Genomic DNA, 10,582 nt, shown 5'->3' with positions numbered 1-10,582 from the left:
AAAAAAAAAAAAAAAAAAAAAAAAAAAAGACTGAAATGGCAGTGATAGAAATCTCTATGATTTAAATTTATATTTATTTATATATGATTTAAATTTCCTTGATGGGAAAATATTGCAGTATCTCAGACAATTAGGAAATAAAAATGTCTTCATGACAATAGTTATTGATCCAACCATGGACAAAAACCCATTTGAAAATACACAAATAAGTACACACAAGTGGCAGGAATCTTAGAAAATTAAGAGAATTGGTAGGTAGGTATTAAACCAATGTAACTATTTATGAGACACTAAACCAGTAGGGATAAAGTCAATGTGTAAAGATTTTATTGTTTTCCTAATAATGAATTTATTATTTGGAACATTTAGCTACAAACCTAAGAAAAATAATGAGGGAAACTGAAGTATGTACTATACATAAATATCCATCTAGAGAGTAAGTTTTATGTAAAATAACTTAGAGAAGACAAATTACTAAGGGGCTTATTTTGGGAGGCGTCCAGAATCCATGGATTTAAATGAATTAAATTAATCCAGTATTATATTTACCATTGTATGACATGAGTTTTCTCTTTCAGAACTGAGGCATATTTTTGGACTGGCTATAGCCTAAATTTTTCTAACTTTACTCATGGAAAATATGAGTCTATGAGAGCTTGAATGTTCAAGAAGGGGAAAATGCAGTAACATGTCTACTGCACTTCATATTCTGACAAGTGAAATAGGAATGAGATTGGATTATCTATCATCAAAATGAATATCCTGCCTGAAATCAGCTCCAAAAAAATTAACTTAAATTTATTATGAGGATATCAACATTAATATAAAACCTGGCATAGGTTTCAAGGTAAAAATAATTATCCATGGTTGAGAGATAGCATTAAGTATTTAACAAAAAAAACTGAAGCAAAATCGAGAAGATCACAGAATCATATTCTACCTTGATTTGTTATGAGGACTTGGACAGGCCAGTTTTCCAATCTGTACGATGCAGAGATTGGCCTAGAGTGATTCCTAAGTTTTCTTTCTTGCCCGAAATTACTGTATGTTATAACTTTATTATACTCATGGTAATTATAATATTGATTCATTTAACAATTGTGCAATTATTCTAATTACAATCCTAACACATGGTACATAAAATCACGTATGAGTTAAATCTTAATCACATGAATTCTACCTCATGTCACTGAAGTAGAACGGACAATATTTAGTAGACATCTGCAGTAAATCTTTTTGTGAAGAATTCTTTTGTAATAAATCAAAATCATAGGCCTTAGTTCTGAAAAGAAAATTATGTCAAATAATGGTAAATACAATATTGGATCAAAATTTTTTTGTCTTTTACATTACAAAATTTATGTTACTTATAGCAAGTATATTTATTCTCTAATATACGATGTTTTTAAATATAGAGTTCACTTAAAGTAAGACAAACTAATATTCTTAATTTTATTATGATGTAGATTCTTGATAAGTACATAAACATGAGATACATCATACGTTTATTAAACCACAGTGTGCTTGGAACATACTAGACATTGGGTTGAAGACATTTAAAGTAAGATTCCTGTCTTCACTATACTTACAATCTGGTTTGGGAAACCAGACTGCTGTATACAAACTGACATTAATCATAATTTTAACTTGGTTCAAAATTATATTTATAGTTACTACCATGAAACCCAAAGTCTATCAATTAAATAGATTAAAATTTCAATATATCTTTTGATACATTAAATAAGATTTGACTTTTCTGCAGCATCAGATCTTCGGGTTAGTTACTATTGCTGGCTTTAAAATAAATGCCTTGGTTTCAGATAGTTCCAGGACATTTTTCTAAGCATTATGGAACAGGTTGTCCTAGACAGAAGTAGCGTGGCCTAAAGCCAACAATAATTACAATCAGGTCTTCTGATCTTTCTCCCTGCCTTCCAACCCCCACCACCTTCTTAAACAGCTGTGAAGGGGAAGTGCTTAATGGTGTCCAAAAAAAAAGAGGATGGGTGAATGGCATGTCAGCGATGTATTCAGGTAGCAGGAGTTGAATTGAATTGCCAATGCCGAAGGATAGAAAAAAGTTGAACTATATGTAACCTACATGTAGACATAACGGCAATATGGGCAAGAAAGCTAAATTCACCTTAGGAAGGGAGAGATTTAATACATCTGGAGGAAAATAATTAGCAGGCCAGATAATCAATTGCAGAGCGCCGCCAGGAAACATCATGTTGAAAGAGGCCAGGGGTGATTACAAACGAGTCTCAATGTCGTGAGGCAACAAAAAGGCCAGAGCAACTGGAGGCCAACAGTGCTGCACCCTGACACCCGGGGCCCCCATCGGCCTTGGGATCAGTGTGATGGGTAAGTGCACATCTGGAATACTGAGTACATTTCTTACGCTCCATTAACACAGAGACACCGAAAACCTGGAGGGAGTTCTGAAGCAAATAGCAAGGACTATTAAAAGACTTGAAGGAATAGTTTATAAGGGAAGGATTAAGTCAAAGGGGAATGCCATGGCAATGGGTAGAAAACAGTACAAAATATCCTACAAAGTAAAACAATGAGGAAAGGGCAGGAATGACGTGGGGAGAGGAAACAAAAAACTCCAACAATGAAGTAACTTAAAGTGCAGAAAAAAAAAATAAAACTAATTAAGCAGAAAATGTAAGCCAAATGGAGAAGTTCGTTGCCATAAAACAAATAGTAGTGGGGAAGAAAATATGTAACCTCCAAAGAGATATTTTCAAGGGCACAAGTGCAGAACTCTAGTGTGAGATTTTCTTACACTGCAGAATAGAAAATCATTTACTATAAGACAGGGCCAAAAGGATACTGATGATGGTGACGCTAATAACAATATTAGTTGTAGGAGCACTTCACAAGCCCTTGTTTTGTGCCAGGCACTGTTTTCAGTGCTTTACATATGTGTTGATGCATTTAATCCTCTAAACAATCCTGCCACCATTATCATTATCACCACAGTGGCTTTATAGAAGGGTAGTTGGGGGAGGGAGAAGTTACGTACCTTGAATGTAGATGGATACCCTAGCAAGTATTAGGGCCAGAATTTGAACCCAAGCAGGCTGGCTCTAGGGTTTATATTCTCAATCACTATGCTTTTTGCCTTTTTGGAAAAAAAAAAAAAGGAGAGAAAAGTGGGATAAACCCGTAGGGATGAGGAGGAGGCCAAGGAAAGCACGGGGCCTGAGGTTGTTAAGTGCAAGCTTTTTGGAAACAGTCCCTTTTGAACGTTAGTGGGGTGTGGCCTTGGTCTGCTGCCTATGGCTCCAAGTCATACTGCATTTTGTTGGAAAAGGAAAATCATCTTGTGGTTCTATGTGAAAAGGTCAGTTCGTCTCTAAGACAGGAATTCCTCATTAGAAGAATTCCTACTACACATAGTCAGCGCAGAAAGAAATCCTGAGTCACCTGGTGTGAGACCCTTTAACACTTTGCCCTACACTGATCAACCTGCTCAATGCCCCGGCAGAATCCTTAAGCAGTGGGCACTTGGCTGACTGACGACCTAGTTGGTTCACTCATTCACAGAGTCAACAAATAAACATTCATTCAACATTGCCATATTTCTCCGACTGGAGTCTAGACTCTTTTAAAAATAATGTAATAAGAAATAACAATTTTGGAAACTCTACAGCTCTATTCTATGAAAATGTTTTGAAGGCCAAATCAGCTTTAAAAAATACGATAATTTGGCTGGGCGCGGTGGCTCATGCCTGTAATCCCAGCACTCTGGGAGGCCTAGGCAGGTGGATCAATCACCTGAGGTCAGGAGTTCGAGACCAACCTGACCAATATGGTGAAACCCCATCTCTACTTAAAAAAAAAAAAAGAAAAAAAATTAGCCTGGTGTGGTGGCATGCACCTGTAGTCCTAGCTACTTGGGAGTCTGAGACAGGAGAATCGCTTGAACCTGGGAGGCAGAGGTTGCAGTGAGCTGAGATCACAACACTGTACTCTAACCTGGGCAACAGGGTGAGACTCCATCTCAAAAAAATAAAAAAGATAATTCAAGCAAAATCACAAATTTTTAAAAGTCTAGACCTAGTAAAGTCCCCAGAATACATTGGGTTCATGAACCCAAGTTCAAGAAACAAAAAGAATGGAGCCCTGAACTGTGTGCAAGGATGGAGAGTGCCTCAGAGACAAGGCAGAGGCAATGTTTGCCCTCAAAAAGCTTATAGTCTAGCAGATATTCAGCTTCTACATGAATATGACTATGCCACAATGGAGAAAGGGAAGATGACATTAGAACCACAAAGACAGTGTTGTGGAATTAAGACAGAGACTGTGAGTGAAATGGCATCTATTCTGGCCTTGATATATAAAGAAGCAAATAAAGGGAATTGCACAAGCAAAAATATAGAGGTGGGAACCAGAGAGCAAATAGAGGAAACATTAGCTGGAGAGAGGGACGATTAACAGAGAAATAGGAGATGGGATTGGAAAGGGCAGCATTTTGTCCAAACTCAAGGTAACTCTGAGGGCAAGCTAGCAGAGTACACTTGATTCTGCAGTCAGTGAGGGTTATCTGAGATTGCGAGAAGAGGGTGAAGTAACCAGAGCAGGTCCTTGGGAAGATCAACCAGTGGCAATCGGAGTGGAAAAACCCTCCAGCCTGGCTGGAAAAGTCAGTAAGACCATGAGCATCTGTGAGGGGTGGCAAGTTACCAGGGATGGTGGGAGGGATTTGAGCACTGTTTCCAAGGCAGACCCAATAGGGGGTGGCAACTGCCCAGTAAGGGGAATGCAGGAGCAGGTGGAAGCAGAGGAGACTCTGGAGGGCCAAGCACGGTTCATGGAGGGTGATTATGCCATTCAGAGGAATGGAATAAAGCTGAAAGGGAAAACCGGTAATTCCATTTTAGGCAATGGCATTAGGAAGCAAGTAAAACATTCAGATGGAGGAATTCTACAGGTACAGGTGCTCCTTGACTTACGATGGGGTCACATCCCCATAAACCCATCATAAGTTGAAGATACGGTAAGTCAAAAATGCGTTTAATATACCGAACCTACTGAACACCAGAGCTTAGCTTAGCCCAGTCTAACTTAAATGTGCTCAGAACACTTATATTAGCCTGCAGTTGGGCAAAATCATTGAACACAAAGCCAATAGGCTTGTAATAAAGTTCTGAATATCTCATAGGGTTGATTGAGTACTGTACTGAATGCATACCAATTTTACACCGCTATAAATGTGAAAATCTTCAATTGAACCATCATCGGTCAGGGACCATCTGTAGTTGTATATCAAAGACAAAAGCAAGCTAAATAGCTATCCCATAGAGACACCAAAATTATGTACATTAAGTTTAAAATTCAGAATGTGTGTTTTCAGACCAATGTCAATAAAGTGATCTAGTTCTAGAATTCGTTTCTATTATCCCAAGCCAGTCTTCCAGGAACTACTTTTTTTTTACCATGGATGTAAGCGAGGGCACCTATAAAATCTGTTTAAGGAAGCCAGGAAATGGCTTTGACATGGAAGGCGTCTGGCAACAGCTTTATAACATCAGAAAAACTAACACTTGCCTACATATGTGTATGTATGTATAGGGGTGTGTGTTTGTGTGTACACACACATATATACATACACGCACACATGCATATACCTATACAGATATATATAAAATAAAGTTTTCTCTGGCCATTTCTACTTGAAGGGAAAGCTATGTGTGTGGCTAGAGTGACCAAACATTTAAGTTCACCCAGAATCGTGCTTGTGTATACCAGATTTTCTGTAATTACAATTACAAATAGCATCCTCTTTCTCTCTCAAAAGTATTCCAATACATTTATGACTACCATTCGGCTAGTTTGTAATGTATTTTTCATTTCAAGAATGAACCCATATTGTTCCTCGAATCCCAGCTTCTTCTTTTCTTCCCGTACCCCTCTCCTGTCATCATCTTTTGCAGAAGACCAAATTTCTATTCACCTTCTCAGAAAAACCCAGTCAGCCCTGTGGCACAGTGGTCTTTCTTGGAAGTGACATGATAAAGTTATAAATGTGAAGGCCTTCCAGTGGCTTTTTTAGTGAACTATGTTGTCTTCATGACACATATACTTCTACTATACTATAATTCTATGAAAATTAGTAATCTATATAGTAACTTTATGTTGAGAGAATTTTTATTATCAATAATAGATGTATACACTCACAAAATACACATAACATAAACACCCATTACATACTATACATGTGATATAAAACCTGACCATATCCCATAAAAATGGAGTTTACCATGGTTCCCTGGTTTGGAAAATTTGTACTCTCTGGATATGTAAAACAAAACAAGCTTTTCAATAGTGTTTTATAATTCACAGTTCTCAAATAGTAAGAAAACTTATCACAAAGACTGAACTTTCAGTTCTCCAACACTTGCCCGGTGGTTGCATTCCAAATCTCACGCTACTTCTCTGATTGTTTCATCAACTTAACAAAAGGGCATAGCCTGATTTTACTGCAGTAGGACCATAAGAAATAAATGCACCCAGAGTGCTGTGATCATTATGATGCTTTCATTGAGCTGTAATCCATGTACTTGGATACTACTTCTATTTATTTTTAAAAAATGTGTTTATGTCACTTTGCCAAAGGATTGGAGTATTACACTAATGTCATGTTGGCATTCACTATTACCTAGGCCAACTTTTGTTTTACCATCTCTTTTACAAGTCATAATTTTATACTTATCCATTTATTTAGGATTAATCATTTTACATGAAAAAAATAATTCTTTTTTCCCACTGCAGCCTTTTTTGGAAAATACCTCAATGAATATAATGGCAGCTACATCCCCCCTGGGTGGCGAGAATGGCTTGGATTAATCAAGAATTCTCGCTTCTATAATTACACTGTTTGTCGCAATGGCATCAAAGAAAAGCATGGATTTGATTATGCAAAGGTAATTTTCAGGCACTTTTACACTGCATCAATTTACTTTGTGCATAATGGGGAAAAGCCATTTTCAGTGAGTTAAACTATCCACAAGATTGGCTTTCTATGTTCTCACAATGTTAGCATGAGAAATGTTAAGGTAATTTTAAACTCTAGGCAAGGAAAAGACTCCCAAGGAACGCTGCCTTTGTGTAGTGATTTCCCTCATTAGGATGAAAGGCAATCAGGCTTTGATGAAAGTATCATCAAGGAAATCAGAATTCTCTGCTCTGTCTTGTAATAATTTTTGTTCCCCCAGCTGCCCTGGACCCAACCAGGGACTTGTCCACATAATCAAATGTTCATCTTGTACTGTTTTACTTTTCATTGGGACAAAAGTATATTTTGTCTGTGGCTTCAGATTTAGGCATAAGCATAAGAGCAAATAAATATGATAATTAAAGGTTGAAAAACCACATTCATTGTTTTTACTCCTGTTCTGACCAAGCTTATATGTGACAAGGACACCCGCCCTATCACAGCAAGCGTCCACAAAAGTCTCTAATGCTATCAATTCTAGGATTTTCAAATCAGTTCAGAGAAACTGAAATCAATGTCCCATGGTTCTTTGACAAATAGGTTCTAGTTTTGACTTAAAAATTCACAAAGATTTTGTGATAGCTGTAAGTTAAATTTTTTTCAAATCATAAGAATGAAGGGGAAAATATCTTTGAATTTAGCCTGCTAATTTGCCTAAAATATCCCCTTCCCTTCCAGCCATACCCATCTCTTCTTCATTTATATAAAAGAAGCTGAGAATCTGCTCTATCTAGCAACCTCTCCCAACAGGCTAGATCACTTGGTAGAAATCGGAAGGAGAGAACTTGATTTAATGTTGGCATATTGCTGTCTTTTTGCTTGGCCTGATTTGAGCACAAGGGACTTGATGGGAGATAGATGTAAGTCCAGCTCCTTCATACCCTTTAGAAAACAATGAATGCAAATGAATTTATAAACATTGCTAATAGGCTTCCAAACTCATGAAAGTTAAAAGTTAGCATAGACCTTGGAGGCAAATTTGAGCAATATCCTTATTTGCAAAAATGAGAAAAAAGCATTCTAGAGTGGCTCAACCACTCATCCTAGTTCATATCCCCAGCTGTGGATACAATCATTGCATGCAAATGGTGCAGACCATGTGCACTAATTGTCACTGCTCTCCTTTGCTGTCTGTAGGGATGCTTTTCATGCTCCTTGTTCAAGTTATTAACCTTTCTTTCCCTGTTGTCCTAAAGAGAGCAAAGTAATCAAGATTCTCTCCAAATACTAAATCAGCGTAACTTGTTCATTATCACAGTTGATTAAGTGTCAAAGACAACTGTGTCTGAAAAGAATATATATCTTTTCTCAGTGAGGAAAAGAATGAAACAGACCCCCTTTGGAAGAGGAAGGAGATAGCCTGTAGACTTGCCCTAACAATGACATGTGACACACACCATCCCTCTGATACTGCTTTTGCAGCTGTTCTGGTCCTTAAATCCACAACATGTGATTAGCCGTGCCTGGGAGCCTTCAACATTTGCAAATATTGCCTAAACACTTTCTGAATAAAATTTATACTGGAGCTCCAAGCCAATGACACACACTTAAAAGAAGCAGGTGGTTTCAGTTTTCATCTTTTCTTTCCTTTTCACTCCATTTCCTCCCTCCCTCTTACAGACCTGCATCAGCCCCCCTGACTGTGGGTTAAGTCATTTTATTAGCAAGTCAGACTCTAATCCCAGCAGCTGTATTGCTTTAGTTGTGCAATTAACACAGTATAATCTGCAGGAAATCAACTGCTCCCTATTCAAGTGTTTCAAGTAAATTAACTGATCAAATGTTACAGCTTTTCCCTGTGCTCCCGGATTTTGGCCATGGCTTTGATTAGTGATTATTGTAATTCCCACAGGTGGATTTTTCATTTGAAGAAAATATGTTTTCTTGTGTTTGCGTATTTGTGTGCGTGTGTGTATGCGTGTGTGTGTGTTCTGCAACTGTAAATTTGAAGTGGGCGTGGGTGTTTCCTGCCCTTAAAGTAATTAAATTTTTTGCCAAGGAATTACATCAATGAAACCTGAGACTGAAATATGTATCTGGTGTTTCATGTGTTCTAGTGCTTTTATTGCCATATTTATCATTATCTTGGGCAAACACGACTTGACTTTTTTTCCCCCCGTTGCTAAGTTGTGTATTACTTAAAACCCATTTTTCACATGTTACCAAGCTAGCAACCCTAGAAAACAACTGGCAGCTGATTTTCTCTATAATCGAAGATGTTTGGCTGCCTTGGGAGGTGCAGCTTTCCTTCCTGCTGTAGACCTTACCACTTCGTGCAGTGAATTGCTTCTGGGGAAAGCAGTTATTCAAATGTGATCTGATGATGTCACCTCTTGTAATTTTTGTTTTGTGTCAAATGTATGTTTCAGGACTACTTCACAGACTTAATCACTAACGAGAGCATTAATTACTTCAAAATGTCTAAGAGAATGTATCCCCATAGGCCCGTAATGATGGTGATCAGCCATGCTGCGCCCCACGGCCCCGAGGACTCGGCCCCACAGTTTTCTAAACTGTACCCCAATGCTTCCCAACACATGTAAGTAATAAACTCAACCTGCGACCTGCCGAACATGCCTTTCCCTTTTCTCCTCGCCCCACTCCTCCCCTTTACCCTGTTTCCTTCCACCCTGTGTATCCACAAGGCTTCCTTCATGAAAGGATAACTTAAGTGCAGACCATGAAATAGGCAGAGCCGCTGAGCCTGAAAGAAAGCGCCTTATCTGGGTGGTTTGAGGAGGAATCACATTTCCAGCATTTACAAGTAGCTAAATAGAAAGGAAGAGACACACATACAGTGAATGGGGGCAAGTTTTACAAGAGTTTCCTTTCATTGTCTTAAATAATATTCGTGTGTCTGATCTAATAATAATGATGATCAAATAGTATGCTTTTCATAGCTACACAGTGGGGACCCCTGGTCTGGTTATAGAAACATGGGTTTATTTTCCAGGCGAATACTGTAGCAGCTTTGCTGCAGATGTGCAATTAGAATTCCTGCAGAAGGCAGCTTAAGTGTCTTGCCCAAGAGGGCTTCTCAGGTCACAGCTTTAAAATAATCTGATTTTTTTTAAAAGAGGCAAGAGTCTTGGAGATGGGGGAGGTGGGAAGGCACAAGGGAGAGGGCTGATGGCATGAGGGGGTGAGACAGAACAGAGAGCTGTCCTGTGCCACAATTCTCACCAGACAAAGGTGGAAAAATCTGGATGCTCTGGCAGCAAAGAACATGATTTTGTCGTTCACTCAGTTGACACCATTTCTTCCCAAGCTTTGCCATCAATATTCAGTCTTCCACACAGAGCAGTGAAGTTGGCTCTGTGTCTGCTGAAAGCCTAACCATTAGGGAGACAGGGAACAGAAAACTGGTATCTGTTTCCTACGTTGTGAAACCTCCAAAATTGGTTCTTTATCTATTTGTACTTAAATATCATCTCTTTTCATCCACACTGGTTATTAGCCAAGATTCCAGGCAGAAAGAACCTTATGAAAGTAGATGGGTAAATAAATACTGTGGGCTCTCTAGTTGCTGGTCACTATACATCCCTAGAGAAGTTTTATAAAATGTTCTTTTTTTTT

The 10,582-nt window shown here is 38.3% G+C and overlaps 1 protein-coding gene across 3 annotated transcripts in view; it reads left to right on the top strand.

Moving 5' to 3' along the window:
• The window catches only part of SULF1 (sulfatase 1), a 199,467-nt gene that overhangs the window by 116,474 nt on the left and 72,411 nt on the right, over positions 1-10,582 (top strand). For all 3 annotated transcript variants that reach the window (XM_017872747.1, XM_017872745.1, XM_017872746.1), the window contains 2 exons: positions 6,784-6,935; positions 9,376-9,545. In XM_017872747.1, the coding sequence (XP_017728236.1) occupies positions 6,784-6,935; positions 9,376-9,545 (322 nt within the window). The remainder of the gene's footprint in view (positions 1-6,783; positions 6,936-9,375; positions 9,546-10,582) is intronic.

This window comes from Rhinopithecus bieti, unplaced genomic scaffold (assembly GCF_001698545.2).
Source record: "Rhinopithecus bieti isolate Rb0 unplaced genomic scaffold, ASM169854v2 scaffold_6536, whole genome shotgun sequence".
In the NCBI taxonomy this organism is placed as follows: Eukaryota; Metazoa; Chordata; class Mammalia; order Primates; family Cercopithecidae; genus Rhinopithecus; species Rhinopithecus bieti.
Note: the sequence above shows the minus strand (reverse complement) of the source record. Positions and strands in the feature narration are given on the sequence as shown.